The 25,620-nt window shown below is 38.2% G+C and overlaps 1 protein-coding gene across 2 annotated transcripts in view; it reads right to left on the reverse strand.

The window, feature by feature from the left end:
- Positions 1 to 2,259: 2,259 nt before the first annotated feature.
- The window catches only part of SERGEF (secretion regulating guanine nucleotide exchange factor), a 547,945-nt gene continuing 524,584 nt past the window's right edge, over positions 2,260 to 25,620 (reverse strand). For both annotated transcript variants that reach the window (XM_053720659.1, XM_053720660.1), the window contains exon 11: positions 2,260 to 2,590. In XM_053720659.1, the coding sequence (XP_053576634.1) occupies positions 2,424 to 2,590 (167 nt within the window). In that variant the 3' untranslated portion in view covers positions 2,260 to 2,423. The remainder of the gene's footprint in view (positions 2,591 to 25,620) is intronic.

Consider the following 25,620-nt stretch of genomic DNA (forward strand, 5'->3'; position numbering starts at 1 on the left):
TCAACACATTAGATAAAAATTGACAGGAAGCAAGTGCCAGGTTTTTTTGCTGGCATCATGTAGAAATTCAATGTTAGCGCAACTTCTATTGATTTCTGTGGGTATTCACAATTAATTATGGTTTATGTGTACTCAACACTCCAGACATCATAACACACCAAATAAGTATATAAGTGTAGTAATAAAACTAATTTACTATACAGTGCAATGAAAACTGTTCACAATCACAGTTAAAGGGACGTAAACACCAGGCATGACTTTTCAGGAGTATAGCAATGAATAAACATATTAGTCAAATGTGAAAACAGGCAGATTGTTTGCTGAAATTGTTTTACACTGACCAAACTTACCATATTTGGAGAAGCCCATCAGGACTTGTTACTATAAAAGACAAGGCTGATCACTGTCATTTTGTTAACAGAAGAAACACTGTTTTGCAATATATTATGTTTTCATTTCTGCTAAAGCTAATTAGGAAAAATATGTAGCAGGGTTAGACTTGTGAAGTCTGTAGTGTGCACTTCCAGTTCTCCAAATTGGTAAACCTATAATTTTTATAATTAAATTACAGGAAAGGGGTCAAACTAATAATTATATTATGTTGCAATGTTTTTCTTTTACTATGCATAATTAAACATCTGTAGTCTAATACCAAAGTGTTTCACTTCCCATTAATATCTCAAAGAAAGAAAAGACATATGACCCCATGTACTAAAATGTATGCGGACAAGGCTCTCAAACTGAGAACTTGTGTCAATATGCTTTTGCACCATATAGGCAGCGGACCCTGTTCTTCCGCTGTCCCTATGTATCGTTACAAACTCCAACGTGTGAGTAATGCTGCCCCCTGCTCTCATGTGACCAATCACATGAGAGAAGGGTCAGTCAATCACATGACAGAAGGGTCTGTTAATCCCACCAATCACATGAGAGAAGGGTCTGTCAATCACATGAGAGAAGGGCCTGTTAATCACATGAGAGAAGGGCCTGTCAATCACATGAGAGAAGGGCCTGTCAATCACATGAGAGAAGGGCCTGTCAATTACATGACAGAAAGGCCTGTCAATCACATGAGAGAAGGGCCAGTCAATCACACCAATCACATGAGAGAAGGGCCTGTCAATCACATGAGAGAAGGGTTTGTCAATCACATGAGAGAAGGGTCTGTCAATCACATGAGAGAAGGGCCTGTCAATCACATGAGAGAAGGGTCTGTCAATCACATGAGAGAAGGGTCTGTCAATCACATAAGAGAAGGGCCTGTCAATCACATGAGAGAAGGGTCTGTCAATCACACCAAGCAAAAGTGTTTTGGATATTGCTCTCCACCAAATCAGAAGTGACAGAGATTGTAAGAAGCAGCAGTCTGATGCGGGAAATAGGCTTGTATGTGTGAACCTACTCCACAACGGCTCCGAAGCAGCTTACACTGCTTAAAACATGGGGACCATAGCCGAAGACCTCTGATAAAACAAAATGTCCTAACTCCCATTCACATTACAATAAAATCCCAGTCTACAACGTCAAATAAAAAGATCAGTATTTCGCACTGGAAAAGAAATCAGAGATATGATAACAGACAGGTCTATAGACAGATCTACAGATAGAAACCAAATCATGTTTAGTAATCACAATCTATAAGATGCTATTGCATTGTTTTAAGCATTAATATAACCCCAAAGTCATTACATGCATACGTAACAAAAAATACATAGAAGCGTAATTGTAAAGTTTAATGACTTAAAGTGCCCATGAGTATTTTTAAATAACCACTTTAAGACTGGTCCTGAATATTTCTTAAAAAGGAAGAATATTCAAAATGAGTGGGTAAAGCTAACACTAACTTCAGTATATGGAGAATAGAAAAATGTTTCCATGCACATAAAAATATATTATCCTTACCGTCCAGATGAAGAAATAATCAAGGTGCTTGTTTCTTGGTAAATAAGATAAACTATAGAAAAATTATATATTTAGTTGTGGCAATGAATGTATTCTAATATTTCAACATCCACCTTTACTTTTATGCCTTTTAGACATTTTACTTTAGCAGCTATTGAAGTGTAAACAAATATATGGTTCCTTGTCCAGTGTTGTGCGACTTCCCTACTCTGCCCTTTGCATTAATATCCGGAATTTCTCCCCAGCCTAAAATAATATTTGGGTTTGGTTCTTTATATCTATAACTTTATTATCACAACAATATTTAACTATCAGAGATCTAGAAAGAAAAACAAATGTTGGAGGGAACAACAAAAGTAATAAGAAATATGTTTATTTGTATCTTAGCAATCTCTAAAAATATATATTTGATACATAGAAAATAATCAGAGCTTTTGAGGATCATTCTAGGTTCTTCTTTAGAGGTTTTGATATGTTTGTAAAAGTAATCTTCCCCTGAATGGATGACAGGATGATATGCTCTAACCTGATGATATACAAAGAACCATTGAGTGTCCTGCTCCACATCCAATCAGTTTGACTCTTGGGGTATGAGGGATAACGACCAAAGTTGGAATTGGCACATTTTCTTCTGATCCATTACCACACATGCCATGTTCATTCCATCCCCATGAATAAAGCTCATTTCCTGAAATATATTTTAATATATATTGTTAAGAGAAAAATAACATTGGGTATCAATGATTATAAGAATCAAACCTCAGGAAAACATCTTAACTTATCAATAGACAATGAAAACAAAATACAAAAATAAAATATTAGTGTCATGAGGTTACTCTTCACATAGACAAATATGTTTTAGGCACATATCAAATACATAACCGGGACTGGGGCAAGTTGAGAGTAAAATGTAAGAAGTTAAACGAAGTAAGGGAAATGAGAAGGCAAGAAAAAAAAAAAACGTATCAAAGAGATATAAAAAAAACTTCCTTTGCAACATGCATCATGTGTTTTTGTAGAGTTTTCAAATCTGAATCCAGCCCAAAATGTTTGAAAAGTGGCGAAATTCCCATATAATTTGTAGGGGGATAATCTGACAGTGGCATTCCAATTAATGAGAAATCATTTTTTGTAAAATGATTTTTAGACGTTTACATTTGATAACATAATTTATGCCCACCTAATGAATTAATTTCTTTCATGGTGGTCCACGATTCATTATTCCTGGGAATTATTCTTCCTTACCACTAAGAGGAGGCAAACATTCCCAAACTTCAAAAACTCTATAAAACCTATCCCACCTCAGTATAACGCACTGGTTTTCAAACCTGACATCAGACCTCCCTAACAGGCCAAATTGTGAGGATATCTAAACTGCAGCACAGGTGAAATAATCAGATGATTAGTAAACATGGTTATTTTACCTGCTCTCACCCAAGGTTATTCTGGAAACTTGGCCTTTTGAGGAGGTCTGAGGATATAGCCAAACAAAATGTGGTAGGAAAAAAAGACATAATAGTCATAAATGAAGCAGGGAAAAAATATGTGCACAAAAAAAGAAAAAAAAAACAACTCAGATCAAAACAGGGTGGGGTCTTGTGACTCTTACCACCATGAAATAAATGAATTTATCAGGTTGGGAACTGATAACCAAGCTTTGGAGTCCATGAGTAATAACAGAAAAGGGAACTAAGAAACATCCACAACCCCAATAGAGCCTAAAAAAGGCAATACAAAATAACCAACAAGCATAAAATAAAATTACCTGCGACAACTGCCTGAAGGACATCCTACCAAAGACTCCCTCAGAAGAAGCAAAAACATAAAAATGGTAGAAAATATATGCAAGGAAGACCAAATAGCTGTATAACAAAATTAGTCCACTGATTACATCACACCCAAACTCTGCTCAAAATGGTTCCCAGACACACAACACATATGCAATAAATGATCATCACCTGACCCCGACATGGCCCATCTGATTTGGGAATGCCCTAGACTACAGAGATTTTGGAACAAATTCGCATATTGGCTCACTAAAGGCCAGATTACGAGTTTACGGCTGAGAAAAATTCTAACACCTGCAATAAAGCAGCGTAAAACTCAGTAACGCAGCCCCATTGTTTCCTATGGGGAAACACATTTTATGTTTACACCTAACACTCTAACATGAACCCCGAGTCTAAACACCCCTAATCTTACACTTATTAACCCCTAATCTGCCGCCCCCGACATCGCCGACACCTGCATTATATTTATAAACCCCTAATCTGCCGCTTTGGACATCGCCGCCACCTACATTATACTTATTAACCCCTAATCTGCTGCCCCCAACATCGCCGACACCTACATTATTTTTATTAACCCCTAATCTGCCGCCCCCAATGTCGCCGCAAACTACCTACATTTATTAACCCCTAATCTGCCGCCCCCAACGTCGCCGCCACTATATTTAATGTATTAACCCCTAAATCTAAGTCTAACCCTAACCTTAACACCCCCTAACTTAAATATAATTTAAATAAATCTAAAGAAAATTACTATAATTAACTAAATTATTCCAATTTAAAACTAAATACTTGCCTATAAAATAAACCCTAAGCTAGCTACAATATAACTAATAGTTACATTGTAGCTATCTTAGGGTTTATTTTTATTTTACAGGCAACTTTGTATTTATTTTAACTAGGTAGAATATTTATTAAATAGTTATTAACTATTTAATAACTACCTAGCTAAAATAAATACACATTTACCTGTAAAATAAAACCTAACCTATGTTACATTAACACCTAACACTACACTACAATTAAATAAATTAACTAAATTAAATACAATTAAATAAATTAAATAAAATTAGCTAAATCACAAAAAACAAACAAACAAACACTAAATTACAGAAAATAAAAAACAAATGACAGATCTTTAAACTAATTACGCCTAATCTAATAGTCCTATCAAAATAAAAAAGCCCCCCCCCCCCAAAAAAAAAAAACCTAGCCTAAACAAAACTATCAATAGCCCTTAAAAGGGCCTTTTGCGGGGCATTGCCCCAAAGTAATCAGCTCTTTTACCTGTAAAAAAATACAAACACCCCCCAAACAGTAAAGCCCCCCCCACACACAACCAACCCCCCAAATAAAAGCTAACTAAAAAAAACTAAGCTCTCCATTGCCCTGAAAAGGGCATTTGGATGGGCATTGCCCTTAAAAGGGCATTTAGCTCTATTGCGGCCCAAAGTCCCTAACCTAAAAAATAAACCCACCCAATACACCCTTAAAAAAATCCTAACACTAACCCCCGAAGATTCACTTACCGGGAGAAGTCTTCATCCAAGCGGCAAGATGTTCTCAACGAAGCCGGCAGAAGTGGTTCTCCAGACAGGCAGAAGTCTTCATCCAGACGGCATCTTCTATCTTCATCCTTCTGACGCGGAGCGGCTCCATCTTCAAGACATCCGGCGCGGAGCATCCTCTTCAAACAGCGGCTTCTTTCGAATGAATATCTCTTTAAGTGACGTCATCCCAGATGGCATCCCTTAGATTCTGATTGGCTGATAGAATTCTATCAGCCGATAGGAATTAAGGTAGAAAAAATTCTACTGGCTGATGCAATCAGCCAATAGGATTGAGCTGGCATTCTATTGGCTCATCCAATCAGCCAATAGAATGCGAGCTCAATCCTATTGGCTGATTGATTTCTTAAAGATGATGCCCCCTCACATAAACATTGTAGATTCTTAAATATGGTTGTCCTTATAGCAGGGAAGCTTATCTTACAGTATTGGGCCAAGAATAGAGACCCACCCTTTAAGAAATTAGTAGTCGTCAAACACTCTCAATTACTAGTGGAACAAGCAGATGTCGAGGGACACCTAGATGCTAGGATAAAATCTTTCGTACACAAATGGGAACTGTTTCTCGCCTAAATATCTCGCATAAACTAAGAAACAGAATCATATACCCCTTCCAGAACTCAATGTTTATACTCACTAAGAACTTACATGGTAGATGGTGCGTAACTCACCCACCCTAGTCAGAACAATGCATGGAGTTTAGTATATTAATAGGTTACCTTGCCTCTCAAGGAGACCAAACTCCTTATGCCCTTCTGAAAACCTCAGAAGCACCCCCCCATGCCTTGAACAAAAGAAGTTTTTTAACAGCCACACAGCAAAATATATTACAATATAACTTGCTTGCAAATAAGCCCTCCTAATGAAGGATTATCACATTCTATCTAAAAGATTAGGAAGAACTATCTTCCAAAGGAAAATAGAATATGTAGTAAAAAAAATGGACTCAACAACTTTGGGAATAGTTTCCCAAAACTGAGTAAGAGAAGCCTGAAACATATTATTAAACCTTGTAGAAGGAATAAAAAGTATACCTGGCTCAGTCCAATTTCTGGATATAAACACAGAAACTGCAGCAGGTGGATTCTTTCACCAAAGTACAAGTATAAATATTCTTATTTATGTTTGGTCCTTGTGATATATGAATTGTTCTGTATTATCTATGCATAGTGATTCATTTTTGCACTGAGATACCCCTGCACCTTTAGCGCCCCCTCTATTTTGTTGTTATAATAGGATTCTTTCACCACCCTGCCATTTATGGAATCCACCTGGATGTAGCGTAGCCAAACGAAGCATTAAGAAAAAAAAAACACCTAAGCGCCCGCACAAAATATTAACAAAAAAAAAAAACGTGACCGCTCACACAAAATAACAAAAAAACCTAACTGCCCACACTAAGTAATAAAAAAAAAACCTAACCACCTGCACAAAGTATTAACAAAAAAAAAAAAACCTAACCGCCCGCACAAAGTATTAACAAAAAAAACCTAACCGCCCGCACAAAGTATTAATAAAATATGAAAAGTATTAACAGAAAAAAACCTAACCACCCGGTACGAAAAGTATTAACACAAAAAAACTAACCACCCGCACGCAGTATTAACAAAAAAACCTAACCGCCCGCACAAAGTATTAACAAAAAACCCTAACCGCCCATACAAAGTATTTATAAAAAAAACACTTAAGCACCCGTACGAAGTATTAACAAAGAAACACCTAAGCGCCCGCAAGAAATATTAACAGACACCTAAACCACCAACCCCCACATCGCAAAATAATAAAGTAATTAACTCCTAATCCGCAAATTAAACGACAACGCAAATAACATAATTAAAACATTAACCCCTAAACCGCCAACCCCCCACATCGCAATAAACCTAATTAACCTATTCATTCCTAAACCGCCAACCCCCCCACAATGCAAAAAACTAATTTAATTACTAAGCCCCCTAACCTAACACCCCCTTAATTAACCCCAATTACATAAAATAAAAAAAATACTAAGTTACAATTAAAAAAAAAAAATAAGATTAAATTAAATAAATCTAAAATTACAAAAAATACAAAATAATAATAAAAAAGGAACAACAATTTCCTGATTGATGTAGCGATCCGACACTACCATAGGAAGAAATCCCAGCTTAGTACGAAGGACCGCTTATCCGCATGAAAAATAATGTAAGGGGAATCACACTGCAGAGCCAAAAGCTCGGAAACTCTTCCTTTCTTTTGTCCTAATCCTTCTTCTCAAAAGGAATGCCTGCTGCATAGCCTAAATGTTGTGCATGCTCTAAAAGTTTACCTTCAAGCAACTAAAGATTTCCGTCTTTAGTTGCTTCATCAGCCCTGTTTGTTGTTTTCTCTGGTAAGCGTAAGGGTCAGAAGGCCACTTCTACTTCTCTTTCTTTCTGGTAGAGAGTGTTATCCGTTTAGCTTATGAGATAGCTGGACAACAGCCTCCTGAGAGAATTATGGCTTATTCCACTAGGGCTGTCTCTTCTTCCTGGGCTTTCAAAAATGCAGCTTCTGTGGAACAGATTTGCAAGGCTGCAACTTGGTCCTCTCTGCAAACCTTTTCCAAATTCTACAAATTTGATACTTTTGCCTCAGCTGAGGCTTCCTTTGGGAGAAAAGTTCTTCAAGCGGTGGTGCCATCTGTTTAGGTTTGCCTGTCTTGTTCTCCCTCCCTTTCATTCTGTGTCCTCTAGCTTAAGGGCTAGATTTATCAAGCCCTTGCGGCAGCAAGTTCTCACAAGAACTTGCTCGCCGCGATTTATCAAGCAGCGGTCACCAGACCGCTGCTTCCCTAACTTCTTCGCCACATCTATTCTGGCGAAATTCAATCTCCTCGGTCGAGTCCGACCGAGGAGATTGACAGCTCCTGCCCGCGCGTGATTGGCTGTGCGCGGGCAGGGGGCGGGATTGCACGCGAGCGCAATATTGCGCTCGTGTGCAATGTTAATTACCTGCGGGTAATTGCGCCCTGCCACAGGCGAGCTGAGGCATACAGGGGCGTGTATACGCGCCCCTGTACGCCTCAGGGTTGATAAATCTAGCCCTTAGTATTGTTTTCCAATAGTAATTGGAATTAAATCGTGGACTCTACATGCCATAGGAAAGAAAACAAAATTTATGCTTACCTGATAAATTTCTTTCTTTCCGGACATGGAGAGTCCACAACCCGCCCTTATTTAAATTTAAGACGGCAATTTTTTTGTACAAACTTCAGGCACCGCTATACCCTTGTGTTATCTTCTTTTTCCATTTTCCTTCGGCCAAATGACTGTGGATTATTGGTAAGGGAAGTGACACTTAAAATCTCTGCTGGGGTGCTCTTTGCCTCCTCCTGCTGGCCAGGAGTTGAATATAATTGGAATTAAATTGTGGACTCTCCATGCCTGGAAATAAATAAATTGATCAGGTAAGCATACATTTTGTTTTTGGATGTGAAGTTCATATGTCCCCTGCTTTGGTTTGCAGTTTGGCTTAGCATGCCTTGAATTTGTACATTTTTAAGCTACTTTAGGAGGTGATAAGTTTTTTCCATTCCTCTAAAAGCTTTACTTTTAATATTAATATTGTTTATTGTTTTGCTTTGTCAAAGGTATGATGGAGCTGTCTGGTTCTGTCCCTAAATCTAACTTAGAAGCCAAGTCACTTGAACACCTTCCTACCAATATTAAGTGTGTTTATTGTAAAAAAGCTGGTGCTTCAGCTTATTTATGTGACTCATGTTTATCTATGACTAGGCGATAAGCCTGCTCCAGAGGGCAGTCTATTTAAAATGATTGAAAAAAATATTTTTTTTATCAAAAATAAAAAAAATTAAACCTAATCTAATACTCCTATAAAAATAAACCCTTTCCCTTAAAAATAAAAACACACCCTAATCTTCAGATACATCTTCGCACATCCTCCCAATAATAGAGGCAAAGAATGACTGGGGATTATGGGTAAGGGAAGTGGAACTTAACAGCTCTGCTGGGGTGCTTTTTGCCTCCTCCTGCTGGCCAGGAGTTGAATATCCCGCTAGTAATTGGAATGAAATTGTGGACTCTCCATGCCATAGGAAAGAAATCTAAATAACGCACAGCAGTAATGAAGAACGCACACACAAAAACTGACAGTTATAAGGGCGCCAAACCTGAAGTTCAAATGACCGAGGAAATACGTGCGCTAACCCGACGAGTGTAAATCAGCCAAGTCATTAAAAAGAATTAACATTGGAGCAGGGCTCTCTAACGCCTGTACTAGATTTATTTAGTTTTGTTATGTTTTGTATTTTATCACAAATCCTTGTCACTGTATACCCCTATTACTGTACCCAGCGCTACGGAATTTGGAGGCACTATACAAATAAATGATAATAATAATAATATTACAACGTGCACAGACGTGCACTATCCTAACAGGCATTAAACTGACGTGCACTATCCCAATGCATGCAACCCAAGGGTAATAATGTATAGATTCTGTCCCAGGGATATATATATATATATTGGAATTGTTTTAAAAAAAAGAGTTACAACTATAAATGCCCAAATTAAAGCTATAGAGCAGGGGTGTCCAAACTTTGCTCTCCAGAGGTTTTGGAACTACATTTCCCATGATGCTCAGCTAGATAAAATGCTGGCTGAGCATCATCGGAAATGTAGTTCTAAAACCTCGATACCCCTGCTATAGAGTGTCTGAAATGAAAACATAAAGATACTTTCCAATAGACACTTATCTACCAGCAAACAGGCAGTAGAAAGCTAAACCAGTACTGAAACATATCAGCAGAGGTTATGGAATAGGAGTATATTGTAGATCCATAGAAGGAGGCAATAGACATGTCCTTGCGACCAATTATGGAGGGTCTGTGACAGATGTCCCATGAGGCAAAAAAAACCCCACAAATCATATCCCATATGCATCCCACTGACAAGCACTGTACTCTGAGGGGAAACCCGGCCTCAATATAGACTCAGAACCCCTCTCTCTGAAGAAACAAATGCACAACTTAATTCTTCAAACACCTCCAGCGGAGGCAATGTAAAGACTGAGGCACCTGTAAGTTGGGAGGGGTTTTAAGTAAAATAACATATGCTAAAATCAAGATAAACATTAAATGAAACAGACTGTGTTAAAATCAGCAAGTAACCTACTTGTTTTTTTGATAAATGAACTTAGAAATTCTCAGTACAGACAATCACTACAGCTAGATAAGAGAGCTACCAGTACAGAACTTAAAGTGATGGTAAACTTTAGCTAATCAAATGACATATATTTAATCTTTGCCTTTACAAAAGTATATGTGTATCTTTTTTTTAATCTATCTGTGAAAATAGTTAAATCCATGCCTATTGTAATGCTTCTATTACAATGGTATGCCGGCCCACTGGGATTAACTCTATTTTTTTAAAAACAATTCCAATAAACATCCAATCAGTGTGTGTGTCATATGACTCCTGAAGTTCAGCCCTTTGAATGCCCTTAGGAAGCCTATGTAGAGAGTGGGTGGAACTGCTCTCTATGTTACAGCCCAGCCAAAAGAGGAAATGAAGGGAGGCGGAGTAAGAGAAGATACCAAGTAGGATTAAAAAAAATTTATTATAACATTTTTAACACTATTAAAAAATATTATGCAGTTTTGCTTGTACACTAATATATTTTAAATTGCAAAATTTTTAAAGACTAATATTTACCATCAATTTAAGTTCTACTGTCCCATGAATTCTGCAGCAAAAGTCCTCTACTTAGCATGGGCTATAAACTGACTGCAGCTATAATAGGTGTCTCCTAGCAACACTTCAAAAGAAAAGCTGTTCCTTTGTTTTTCTGTACAAACCACAGCCCCCTTTTGGGTCAGGGACAGGAAGTAATGAACCCTTGACAAATTAAGTTACAAAAAAAAATAAAAAAATTATTTGCAGATTATGTCATATTGTCTCTTAACAAACCATTATTGTCACTCCCTGTACTGTACCAACTAATCCAGAAATTTGAACAGATATCCGGTTACAAGCTAAACGAAGATAAATGCGAAGGGTTAAATCTTCCTGCAGAAACCAAAAAGTTGCTTGAAAATCAATTTTAGTTTTACATGGGCTAAGAAAGGTCTTAAATATCTGGGGATCCTCCTCCCAAATAAAGCCAACTCCCTATACTCCCTCAACTATATACTAATGTTTATACAAATACGGAAACTTTTAAGTAATTGGACCAAAGAGAATATCTCTTTTTATGGTAGGATGGTTGTGGTCAAGATGACTATATTACCTAAACTGCTATATCTTTTTAGATCACTCCCGGTCTCAGTCCCAATAGCGGAATTAAACCAACTACAAAACAATATCATAAAGTTTATATGGGGTGGGAAAAGACCAAGAGTAAACAGAAATACCTTAACAAAACATAAAATGAGCGGGGGGTTGGGTGTCCCCCACCTGACCTCATATTACTATGCAGCTAGGATGTCTCAAACTTCCTTATGGCACAATACAAACAATAAGATTGGATGGGTACATTTAGAGTCAGACCTCATACAAATAAATCCGATTTATAAGCTTTTATGGTCAATTAAATCAGCGAGACCCCCAAATTGACAAAGATTCTTCACAATAGCACACACAGTATATTTGTGGGATAGACTTACTACCACATTTCCACTGATCTCAAAAGGTTGTAGATTCCCTGATGGTTCCCCTTGCAATCCCGGCAATTAATAAATGGGCAAACAGAGGCCTCTATAGAATTGCCAATGCATTAGTTAATAATTCAGTCCTCTCTTACAATCAATATTCAGAGCTAGACCCTACTGACAGGCACAACTGGTTCCACTATTTACAACTCAAATCAAGGGTTCAGACAATATTACATTCCAGGCCTCCATTTACACTCTGACCAATTATGAGGCGATTTGTCTCTCTAAAACCAGACCAAAGAGTACTATAGCTAGGTTGTACCCTACATTTAATTCCCCAATTGCTGGGAGCAAAGAACACTTTATGCACAAATGGGAAACAGAACTTGACATAGATTGGGATAGAACAGAATGGGCAAGGATAATAAAAAGGGGATGTTCATTCACCCTCACTGCGAACCTAAGGGAGAATTATCTAAAAACAGTATACAGATGGTACATTCACCCAACAAAGATTACATGGGGGTGGAAAAATAATAATGAAGCCTGCTTCAGAGTCTGCGGGGAACGAGGTACTTACCTACATACATGGTGGGAATGTGCTTTAGTTTCACAGATATGGACTCAGAACTCTGAATTATTGAGCTCTGTCTTTAATAAACAAATCAAACTTACTCCTGTGCAAGCACTATAACACAAATCTATCCCTGACCTAACACCAAAAGGAAATAAACTAGCCATGATCATATGCACGGCCACTAGATTAAGTAAAGCCCGCTTTTGGAAATGTGATTTACCTACCTTTTCCCTTATTACTCGCAAAATTGAACACATTCGCCAACTATCTAGCTTATCAGCAAGGCTATTAGATCAGAGAGACAACTTTTTAAAGATCTGGGAACCTTGGATAATGTATTCCGAAGATATAAACAGTAGGGCTCGACAGATGAGGTTGGAAATGGACCAGACCCCTTCAAACTTTCTCCCTCAATAGCAATGTGCCCATGGTCAGCTTTTTATTGATAAAAGAATGATTGTTTATATTTCTCTTAATTGATATCAATACAGGGAGTGCAGAATTATTAGGCAAGTTGTATTTTTGAGGATTAATTTTATTATTGAACAACAACCATGTTCTCAATGAACCCAAAAAACTCATTAATATCAAAGCTGAATAGTTTTGGAAGTAGTTTTTAGTTTGTTTTTAGTTATAGCTATTTTAGGGGGATAACTGTGTGTGCAGGTGACTATTACTGTGCATAATTATTAGGCAACTTAACAAAAAACAAATATATACCCATTTCAATTATTTATTTTTACCAGTGAAACCAATATAACATCTCAACATTCACAAATATACATTTCTGACATTCAAAAACAAAACAAAAACAAATCAGTGACCAATATAGCCACCTTTCTTTGCAAGGACACTCAAAAGCCTGCCATCCATGGATTCTGTCAGTGTTTTGATCTGTTCACCATCAACATTGCGTGCAGCAGCAACCACAGCCTCCCAGACACTGTTCAGAGAGGTGTACTGTTTTCCCTCCTTGTAAATCTCACATTTGATGATGGACTACAGGTTCTCAATGGGGTTCAGATCAGGTGAACAAGGAGGCCATGTCATTAGATTTTCTTCTTTTATACCCTTTCTTGCCAGCCACGCTGTGGAGTACTTGGACGCGTGTGATGGAGCATTGTCCTGCATGAAAATCATGTTTTTCTTGAAGGATGCAGACTTCTTCCTGTACCACTGCTTGAAGAAGGTGTCTTCCAGAAACTGGCAGTATGACTGGGAGTTGAGCTTGACTCCATCCTCAACCCGAAAAGGCCCCACAAGCTCATCTTTGATGATACCAGCCCAAACCAGTACTCCACCTCCACCTTGCTGGCGTCTGAGTCGGACTGGAGCTCTCTGCCCTTTACCAATCCAGCCACGGGCCCATCCATTTGGCCCATCAAGACTCACTCTCATTTCATCAGTCCATAAAACCTTAGAAAAATCAGTCTTGAGATATTTCTTGGCCCAGTCTTGACATTTCAGCTTGTGTGTCTTGTTCAGTGGTAGTCGTCTTTCAGCCTTTCTTACCTTGGCCATGTCTCTGAGTATTGCACACCTTGTGCTTTTGGGCACTCCAGTGATGTTGCAGCTCTGAAATATGGCCAAACTGGTGGCAAGTGGCATCTTGGCAGCTGCACGCTTGACTTTTCTCAGTTCATGGGCAGTTATTTTGCGCCTTGGTTTTTCCACACGCTTCTTGCGAGCCTGTTGACTATTTTGAATGAAACGCTTGATTGTTCGATGATCACGCTTCAGAAGCTTTGCAATTTTAAGAGTGCTGCATCCCTCTGCAAGATATCTCACTATTTTTGACTTTTCTGAGCCTGTCAAGTCCTTCTTTTGACCCATTTTGCCAAAGGAAAGGAAGTTGCCTAATAATTATGCACAATTACCTACAATTAAACCTAACACTACACTATCAATAAATTAATTAAATACAATATCTACAAATAAATACAATGAAATAAATAACTAAAGTACAAAAAATAAAAAAGAACTAAGTTACAAAAAATAAAAAAATATTTACAAACATCAGAAAAATATTACAACAATTTTAAACTAATTACACCTTCTCTAAGCCCCCTAATAAAATAACAAAGACCCCCAAATTAAAAAAATGCCCTACCCTATTCTAAATTACTAAAGTTCAAAGCTCTTTTACCTTACCAGCCCTGAACAGGGCCCTTTGCGGGGCATGCCCCAAAGAATTCAGCTCTTTTGCCTGTAAAAAAAACACATACAATACCCCCCCCCAACATTACAACCCACCACCCACATACCCCTAATCTAACCCAAACCCCCCTTAAATAAACCTAACACTAAGCCCCTGAAGATCTTCCTACCTTATCTTCACCATACCAGGTTCACCGATCAATCCAAAAGAGCTCCTCCGATGTCCTGATCCAAGCCCAAGCGGGGGGCTGAAGATGTCCATGATCCGGCTGAAGTCATCATCCAAGCGGGAGCTGAAGAGGTCCATGATCCGGCTGAAGTCATCATCCAAGCGGGAGCTGAAGAGGTCCATGATCCGGCTGAAGTCTTCTATCAACGGCATCTTCAATCTTCTTTCTTCCAGATTCATCTTGCAGACCTCCGACGCGGAACATCCTGCTGACCCGACGGACTACCGACGAATGAAGGCTCCTTTAAGGGACGTCATCCAAGATGGCGTCCCTCGAATTCCGATTGGCTGATAGGATTCTATCAGCCAATCGGAATTAAGGTAGGAAAATTCTGATTGGCTGATGGAATCAGCCAATCAGAATCAAGTTCAATCCGATTGGCCGATCCGATCAGCCAATCAGATTGAGCTCGCATTCTATTGGCTGATCGGAACAGCCAATAGAATGCGAGCTCAATCTGATTGGCTGATCGGATCAGCCAATCGGATTGAACTTGATTCTGATTGGCTGATTCCATCAGCCAATCAGAATTTTCCTACCTTAATTCCGATTGGCTGATAGAATCCTATCAGCCAATCGGAATTCGAGGGACGCCATATTGGATGACGTCCCTTAAAGGAGCCTTCATTCGTCGTAGTCTGTCGGGCCAGCAGGATGTTCCGCGTCGGAGGTCTGCAAGATGGATCCGGAAGAAAGAAGATTGAAGATGCCGTTGATAGAAGACTTCAGCCGGATCATGGACCTCTTCAGCTCCCGCTTGGATGATGACTTCAGCCGGATCATGGACATCTTCAGCCCCCCACTTGGGCTTGGATCAGGACATCGGAGGAGCTCTTCTGGATCGATCGGTGAACCTGGTATGGTGAAGATAAGGTAGGAAGATCTTCAGGGGCTTAGTGTTAGGTTTATTTAAGGGGGGTTTGGGTTAGATTAGGGGTATGTGGGTGGTGGGTTGTAATGTTGGGGGGGGGGTATTGTGTGTGTTTTTTTACAGGCAAAAGAGCTGAATTCTTTGGGGCATGCCCCGCAAAGGGCCCTGTTCAGGGATGGTAAGGTAAAAGAGCTTTGAACTTTAGTAATTTAGAATAGGGTAGGGCATTTTTTTATTTTGGGGGTCTTTGTTATTTTATTAGGGGGCTTAGAGTAGGTGTAATTAGTTTAAAATTGTTGTAATATTTTTCTGATGTTTTATTTTTTTATTTTTTGTAACTTAGTTCTTTTTTATTTTTTGTACTTTAGTTAGTTTATTTCATTGTATTTATTTGTAGATATTTTATTTAATTAATTTATTGATAGTGTAGTGTTAGGTTTAATTGTAACTTAGGTTAGGATTTATTTTACAGGTAATTTTGTAATTATTTTAACTATTTTCGCTATTGTACCTGGTTAAAATAAATACAAAGTTACCTGTAAAATAAATATAAATCCTAAAATAACTATAATATAATTATAATTTATATTGTAGCTATATTAGGATTTATTTTACAGGTAAGTATTTAGCTTTAATTAGGAATAATTTATTTAATAAGAGTTAATTTATTTCGTTAGATTTAAATTATATTTAACTTAGGGGGGTGTTAGTGTTAGGGTTAGACTTAGCTTTAGGGGTTAATAAATTTATTAGAATAGCGGTGAGCTCCAGTCGGCAGATTAGGGGTTAATGTTTGAAGTTAGGTGTCGGCGATGTTAGGGAGGGCAGATTAGGGGTTAATACTATTTATTATAGGGTTAGTGAGGCGCATTAGGGGTTAATAACTTTATTATAATAGCGGTGTGGTCCGCTCGGCAGATTAGGGGTTAATAAGTGTAGGCAGGTGGAGGCGACGTTGTGGGGGGCAGATTAGGGGGTTAATAAATATAATATAGGGGTCAGCGGTGTTAGGGGCAGCAGATTAGGGGTACATAGGGATAATGTAAGTAGCGGCGGTTTACGGAGCGGCAGATTAGGGGTTAAAAAAATTATGCAGGGGTCAGCGATAGTGGGGGCGGCAGAATAGGGGTTAATAAGTGTAAGGTTAGGGGTGTTTAGACTTGGGGTACATGTTAGGGTGTTAGGTGCAGACGTAGGAAGTGTTTCCCCATAGACAACAATGGGGCTGCGTTAGGAGCTGAACGCGGCTTTTTTGCAGGTGTTAGGTTTTTATTCAGCTCAAACAGCCCCATTGTTTTCTATGGGGGAATCGTGCACAAGCACGTTTTTGAGGCTGGCCGCGTCCGTAAGCAACTCTGGTATCGAGAGTTGCAGTGGCGTTAAATATGCCTGTACGCTCCCTTTTTGGAGCCTAACGCAGCCATTCTGTGAACTCTCAATACCAGAGTTATTTAAAAGGTGCGGCCAGAAAAAAGCCAGCGTTAGCTACGCGGGTCGTTACCGACAAAATGCCGTGTAAATTTAATAAAAAAAATATTTCAACAAAAAAAAAGAATTAAAAAAAAAGGTAAAATAATTTTTAATGCTGAATAACACATGCAATGATTTACATTAAATTATACCCCACTGCTTAGTGATTTTTATTTTAATAATGAAACAGACTTTAATATCACTTTATTTCTCTGCCATTTTTTATTTTTGCTTTTTTATTTTTATTTTTAAATTTTTGACTGAAAATCCTTGAAATAAACCTATTTGAAAAGCCTTTGATACCTCATGTAATCAGTTTTCAGCAGCTCTTGTTATTGATTGGAAAACCTTTGCTATACATGGCTTAAATTCAGATGTTGTCGAGTGGGGGAGTGTATTTAAATATGTACAGAATAATAAAGAAAAATAAACTAACAAATTAGCATTGCATAAGAATTGCAAATAAGGGAATTAACTTCCTGGAAGTAACTCATATAAATGGCTAAACATATTTAAAAAAAAAAAAAAAAAATAGAAAAAAAGAAAGAAAAAGAAAACAGTCTGAACCATCACAAATATATGTAATGGTCTCCAAATTGGCAAACTAGAAGCCTGGAATTCTGTAACGTAGATTGAATACTGATAAGATAAAAATGTTTTTTCATGCATTGCATTAATTCTACTTGTGGGACTAAAGCTTCCCAGTAAGTGCAAGACACCACAATCTTGCTACACATGAGTATCACAGACAGCCATGGGGTGGGGGTGGGGACACATTTGCATAATCTTTATAACAACCTCTTTAAAATCCCAGACGTTTGTGAATTTGATTTAAATTTGCACCAGTCCCTATACTTGAGTACTTTCACCAGGAATATATTGTAGGTCACAGGGCTTGACAATCCCAGGAGTCAGGGAGCCACTAGCTCCTAGAATTTTATCTGTAGCTCCTAATGTTTTGGGGTTATTCTCCATATATCTATATACAAGTGCCACTGTCTGGCTCCTACATTTGAAACACCTGTACAATCTGAAATTAGGAGCATAATTATTGAGAGGAATGACATCTTTAAATCGTAGGTGACAATTCTGAAAAATGAGAATTTGTTTTGGGCGAGTGATGTAAAAATAACTCTTGGTTTTAAAAGATTGTACATAAAATGACATTATCATCAATATTGGCCAGCAGAACTCATTAGCCTGTTATTGAAACACTGTAGTTACACAAAACAAATGGCAAGACTAATGTGTTTCTCTCATCTCCTATTTCAAAACAAACTCCAACATCATCCCTGGGTGAAGGACCATGGCAACAAAAAGAGAAAAGCTCAGTATCCACAGGTCTAAAAAGGATATTAAATGTGCATAGCTAGGAAATGGAAGGTGGGAGCACCGGAATGGTGCGAAATATTGGACAAAATTGAGAGTATCTATACTATGTCAGAGTCAGAAGCATGGGTTCAAGGTAATTCTGTAAGCTTTCAAAATATTTGGATTCACTGGATTCTAAAAAGACATAATTACACGAGATAGTCTGGTACACTCCTAGGAGTGCAAGGAGCCTCTGGTGATTTATACACACCGAAAAGTATCAATACCCATATGATCATGGAAGAAGTTTATTCAAAGTTTACTAAAAATAGCACTGCTTTTTTTTCAATGGGACTTGCATAGCGCCGGTATTACGAGTCTTGGAAAAAGTGAGCGGTACAGCCTCTCCTGTCAAGACTCCTACCGCATTTAAAAGTCAGTAGTTAAGAGTTTTATGGGCTAACGCCGTAACATAAAACGCTTAACTAAAGTGCTAAAAAGTACACTAAAACCCATAAACTACCTATTAACCCCTAAACCGAGGCCCCCCCCCCCACATCGCAAACACTTAAATACATTTTTTAACCCCTAATCTGCCGACCGGAAATCGCCGACACTTTAATAAATATATTAACCCCTAATCCGCCGCACTCCGGCCTCGCAAACATTAGTTAAATTTTATTAACCCCTAATCTGCCGTCCCTAACATCGCCGACACCTACCTACATTTATTAACCCCTAATCTGCCGCCCCCAATGTCGCCGCAACTATATTAACCCCTAAACCTAAGTCTAACCCTAACACCCCCCTAATTTAAATATAATTTAAAATAATCTAAATAAAATAACTTTAATTAACTAAATTATTCCTATTTAAAACTAAATACTTACCTATAAAATAAACCCTAAGCTAGCTACAATATAACTAATAGTTACATTGTAGCTAGCTTAGGGTTTATTTTTGTTTTACAGTCAACTTTGCATTTATTTTAACTAGGTACAATAGTTATTAAATAGTTATTAACTATTTAATAGCTACCTAGCTAAAATAAATACAAATTTACCTGTAAAATAAAAATAAATCTAAGTTACAATTACACCTAACACTACACTATAATTAAATTAATTCCCTAAACTAACTACAATTAAATACAATTAAATACTATTATCTAAATTACGGAAACCCTCCCCCCCACTAAATTACAGAAAATAATAAAATAATTACATTTTTTTAAAACTAATTACACCTAATCTAATCCCCCTAATAAAATAAAAAAGCCCCCCAAAATAATAAAAATCCCTACCCTTTACTAAATTACAAATAGCCCTTAAAAGGGCTTTTTGCGGGGCATTGCCCCAAAGTAATCAGCTCTTTTAACTGTAAAAAAAAAATACAATACCCCCCAACATTAAAACCCACCACCCACACACCCAATCCTACTCTAAAACCCATCCAATCCCCCCTTAATAAAACCTAACACTAACCCCTTGAAGATCACCCTACCTTGAGACGTCTTGACCCAACCGGGCAGAAGTGGTCCTCCAGACGGCCAGAAGTCTTCATCATATCCGGGCAGAATAGGTCCTCCAGACGGGCAGAAGTCTTCATCCAGACGGCATCTTCTATCTTCATCCATCCGGAGCGCAGCTGGTCCATCTTCAAGACATCCGACGTGGAGCATCCTCTTCCTTCCGACGACTAACACTAAAAGCCAATAGGATTGAGTTTGCATTCTATTGGTTGATTGGAACAGCCAATAGAATGCCAGCTCAATAAGTCAATAGGATTTGCATAAGTCAATAGGATTTTTTCTACCTTAATTCCGATTGGAATTGAAGGGACGCCATCTTGGATGACGTCACTTAAAGTTACCGTCATTTAGTGTTAGTTGTCGGAAGGAAGAGGATGCTCCGCGTCGGATGTCTTGAAGATGGACCCGCTCCGCTCCGGACAGCAGATTAGGGGTTAATAAGTGTAAGATTAGGGGTGTTTCAGGGTTCATGTTAGGGTGTTAGGTCTAGACATAAATTTTATTTCCCCATAGGAATCAATGGGGCTGCATTTTTTTCAGGTGTTAGGTTTTTTTTCAGCCGGCTCTGCCCCATTGATTCCTATGGGGAAATCCTGCACAAGCACGTTTAACCAGCTCACCGCTACCGTTAGCAGCGCTGGTATTGAGGTGAGATATGGAGCAAAATTTTGCTCTTCTCTCACTTTTCTACGGCTAACGCTGGGTTTAAAAAAAAAAACGTAATCCCAGCGTTACTGTAGGTGAGCGGTGAGGGAAAACTGCTCGTTAGCCATGCACAGCTTTACCGACAAAACTCGTAATCTAGGTGCTTAGTAGCCAAAATATAGAAAAATAAGGCGCGTACCACAACCAGATTGTGGAGCAAACATTCCTTCCAGGAAGAAGAATTAGGACAAAGGAAGGGACAACAATCTCCTGATTGAAGTTGCGATTTCAGACTACCTTAGGTAGTAAACCTAAGTTAGTACGTAAAAACCGCCATATCAGCATGGAAAATAAGGTAAAGGTCGATCATGCTGTAATCCTATAGTGAAGAAAGGCAAAGAATGACTGGGGGATGGGGCAGGGATATTTATAGCCTTTGGCTGTGGTGTATTTGCCTCCTCCTGGTGGCCAGGTGTTGATATTCCCAACAGTAAGGAATGAAGACATGGAGGCCCATTTATCATTAAAGACCGTTGCTCCATAACCTGTCCGCCTGCTCTGATGAGGCGGACAGAGATCACCACAATGCAACCCGATCGATTACGATTGGGTTGATTGACACCCCCTGCTAGCGGCCGATTGGCAGCGGGTCTGCAGGGGGCGGCGTTGCACCAGCAGCTCACAAGAGCTGCTGGTGCAATGCTGAGTACGGAGAGATTATTGCTCTCCGACAGACCTTTGATAAATAGGCCTCATGGACTCTCCCTGCCTTTGGAAATAAATAATTCAAAAGCTTTTTGAAGGGGGCGTGTACCAGGAAAGCAAAACAATGTAAGTTTTTTTTACAAAATAGCAGTCCTAAATGTTTTTAAAACATTTATATTATATGTAGATCTTTTGCAGTGCTAAAAATAATTTCTGATGCATAAATAAAAAATAGTTTTTATGTCTTTTAACTACATTTATTACCCCTTTCCAGCTCCTTAGGCAGGCAGTAGAAAAATCATAAAACAAGCTGTTTTATACCAAATTTTCCAGCAACAGAAGCATTTTTGTGAATTTTGTATTGGTGTTACATTGCTGCAGGAAGAAATATTTACATGAAGTGTGTCTGACAGGCAAAAAAAAATTTCTATTCTTGTGTTAGGCAATATCAAAATCTGTCATCTGTACACATTCTGCGCACTTTGCTGAACATTTTCTATAATGCATTTAAAGTCATGAATTAACTTAGTGACAGCAACAGATCTTGGAGCAAATATTTGACTTAGGGAGCAAAACATAATTCCAATTTTTTTGCTGTAATATTGTTTTGAAATGGTTGAAGGAGCAGCATATAGTAGCTAAAACTTGCTACTTATTCAATCATTTGTAATAAGAAAGTAAAATAACTATTTAAGTATGTTTGGAAATATGTATATTTATTGTTCCAAATTAACTTTAGAAGTGCACTCCTGCTGGTGTTCTGGCTGCCCTCTTGGACAGTCTACTCCCAAATTGTTATGTTTAACCCTTTGAGTGCTAAGCACTTTACCACCTGGGTGCTAAGCACATTTGAGGGTTTTTTAAATTTCTGGTGAAATGCTTGTGCAATGCAGCCCTGTGTACATTCACAGCCAATTGGCCATGGGGGTGTCAATCTTACGACCGCTGCTTCTTAATTTAACAGCAGTATACACTACATGATAAGTCTACCCCTTTGGGCCCGAATTATCATTGTGCGAGCGGACATGATCCAATATTGCGGATCATGCCCACTGCACATCGATAAATGCTGATAGCACACGCTCTCGGCATTTATCATTGCACTAGCAGTTCTTGTGAACTACTGGTGCAATGCCGCCCCCTGCAAATTATAGTGTAGCATATTTCAAATTTGATGCCAGCCTAGAGCTGCTGATTGAATTAATTTCTTGACTTACTGTTATAATAATAGTTTTCTAGGACTATACTTTATTTGGATAATTGGCAAAAAAAACGCTGTTAAATCTGATTCTGTTACACAGAACTAAATAAAGAGTAATACAGTATATTGATATTTAGGGGCATATTTAAGAAGGTGCGAGCGGACATGATCTGATATTGCGGATCATGTCCACTGCATATCAATAAATATATGCTGTCGGCATTTATCATTGCACCAAAAGTTCTTGTGAACTGCTGGTGCAATGCCGCCCCCTGCCAACGTTAGCAGGGAGTATCTATCAACCTGATCGGGTTGATTTTCGGCGATGTTTGTCTGCAGCCAAAGAGCAGGCGGACAGGTTATGGAGCAGTGGTCTTTAGGCCACAGCTTCATAACTTGTGTTTCTGGCGTGCCTGCAGGCTCGCCAGAAACATGGGGCATCAAGCTCCATACAGAGCTTGATAAATATGCCCCTTAGAGGCCTACTTATCAAGCCCTCAACTGTGCTGCATTCGACGGCAACAATACGCTCGCCTGACATTACCTAACATCGCTGTCGCGGACCTCTCCATAGTTAACAAAAAAGCTGTCAAAAAGCCGCGCACCAAGTACGGGGCGATGAGCAGCAGACTGTTGTTAACTGACAGTCATCGATCTCGCTGCTATTTGGCTTTTTCCCAGCTTTATTTGTATACTGTCACTAAACACCCACACTATACTAAACTGTTTAACCCCTATACCGCCGCTCCTGGACCCTGCCGCAACTAAATAAAGTTATTAACCCCTAAACCGCCATTCCCGGAGCCCACCACCACTCTAATAAAGTTATTAACCCCTATTCCTCCGCTCCCGGAGCCCACCGCCACCTACATTATGTTATTAATCCATAATCTGCTGTCCCCTACACCGCCGCCACCTACATTATGTTATTAACCCCTAAACCGCCAGCCCTCCACATCGCCATAAACTAAATTAACCTATTAACACCTAAACCTAACAACCCGCTAACTTTATATTAAATATTAACTCATCCCTATCTTATAATCAATTTAAACTTAAATTTAAAATTACATTAAACTATATTAAATTAATAATTAATCTACCCTAACTTTTATAATAAAATTACATTAAACTATATTAAATTAATAATTAATCTAAACTAACTTTTATAATAAAATTACATTAAACTACAAATTAAATTAACTATATTATATATTTGGAAACCTAACCCTACTCAAATAATTTAATTCTACACTAAAAAATTAGTAACTTACAAAAAACTAACAACTAAGTTACAAAAAATAACAAACACTAAGTTACAAAGAATAAATTTTTTTTTAGCAAAGATTTAAACTAATTACACCTAATCTAAGGGCCCTATTGAAACAGCCAATAGGATTTTTTCAACCTTAATTCCGATTGTCTGAATTCTATCAGCCAATCGGAATCTAAGGGACGCCATCTTGGATGATGTCATTTAAAGGAACATTCATTCCGAAGAAGATGTCGATAGAAGAGGATGCTCCACGTCGGATGTCTTGAAGATGGAGCCACTCAGCTCCAGATGGATGTAGATAGAAGATGCTGTCTGGGTGAAGACTTCTGCAGGCTTGGATGAAGACTTCGGCCGCTTGGATGAAGACTTCTGCCGGCTTCTTGGAGGATGGATGTCGGATCTTCAAAACTGTAAGTCGATCTTCTGGGGTTAGTGTTAAGATTTTTTAAGGGTTTATTGGGTGGGTTTTATTTTTAGATTAGGGTTTGGGTGCAATAGAGCTAAATGCCCTTTTAAGGGTAATGTCCATCCAAATGCCCTTTTCAGGGCAATGGGGAGCTTAGTTTTTTTTAGTTAGGCTTTTATTTGGGGGGTTGGTTGTGTGGGTGGTGGGTTTTACTGTTGGGGGGGTTGTTTGTATTTTTTATTTACAGGAAAAAGAGCTGATTTCTTTGGGGCAATGCCCAGCAAAAGGCTCTTTTAAGGGCTATTTGTAGATTATTGTAGGTTAGGGTTTTTTTTTATTTTGGGGGGGCTTTTTTATTTTCATAGGGCTATTAGATTAGGTGTAATTAGTTTAAATCTTTGATAATTTATTTTTTAGTTGTTTTTGGAGTAGGTGGCGCAAAATGCTATTCCCAATGTGGATATTTAATTGTGGATTTGGTATTGGGGTATTTTACTTCTATCCCAATGTTCTTAAAAATAGTTTTTGGAGTAGGTGGGTCTTTTTTATTTTCATAGGGCTATTAGATTAGGTGTAATTAGTTTAAATCTTTGATAATTTATTTTTTAGTTGTTTTTGGAGTAGATGGCGCAAAATGCTATTTCCAATGTGGATAACTAATTGTAGATTTAGTATTAGGGTACTGTACCCCTCTTAGATTGAATATTCCTTTTTTAAAAAAAATAATATTAACCACAGGACTATTTTTTAAAAAAAAAAGGAATATTCAATCTAAGAGGGGTACAATACCCTAATACTAAATCTACAATTAAGTGCGCCCTGCGGGAGAGCCGGCGGACGGACCCGGGAAAAAAAGGCCCGGCCCCGCCGGGTTGAATCCTCCGGGCGGACGGCGCGGACCCCACTCGTTTACCTCTCGACGGTTTCACGCCCTCTTGAACTCTCTCTTCAATATCCACATTGGAAATAATACTTTGCGCCACCTACTCCAAAAACTATTTTTAAGAACATTGGGATAGAAGTAAAATACCCCAATACCAAATCCACAATTAAATATCCACATTGGGAATAGCATTTTGCGCCACCTACTCCAAAAACAACTATTTTTTAAAACTATTGGGATAAAAGTTTTTTTCAGGTGAGCTATATTCCCCACCTACCTTACAGTCTAAACCATTTTTATTATAATTTATTTTTTATTTTGTGTAACTTAGTGTTTATTTTTTTTTGTAACTTAGTTGTTAGTTTTTTGTAACTTTTTAGTGTAGATTTAAATTATTTGAGTAGGGGTAGGTTTCTAAATATATAATATAGTTAATTTAATTTGTAGTTTGATGTAATTTTATTATAATAGT

This window comes from Bombina bombina, chromosome 7 (genome assembly GCF_027579735.1).
Source record: "Bombina bombina isolate aBomBom1 chromosome 7, aBomBom1.pri, whole genome shotgun sequence".
Classification (NCBI taxonomy): Eukaryota; Metazoa; Chordata; class Amphibia; order Anura; family Bombinatoridae; genus Bombina; species Bombina bombina.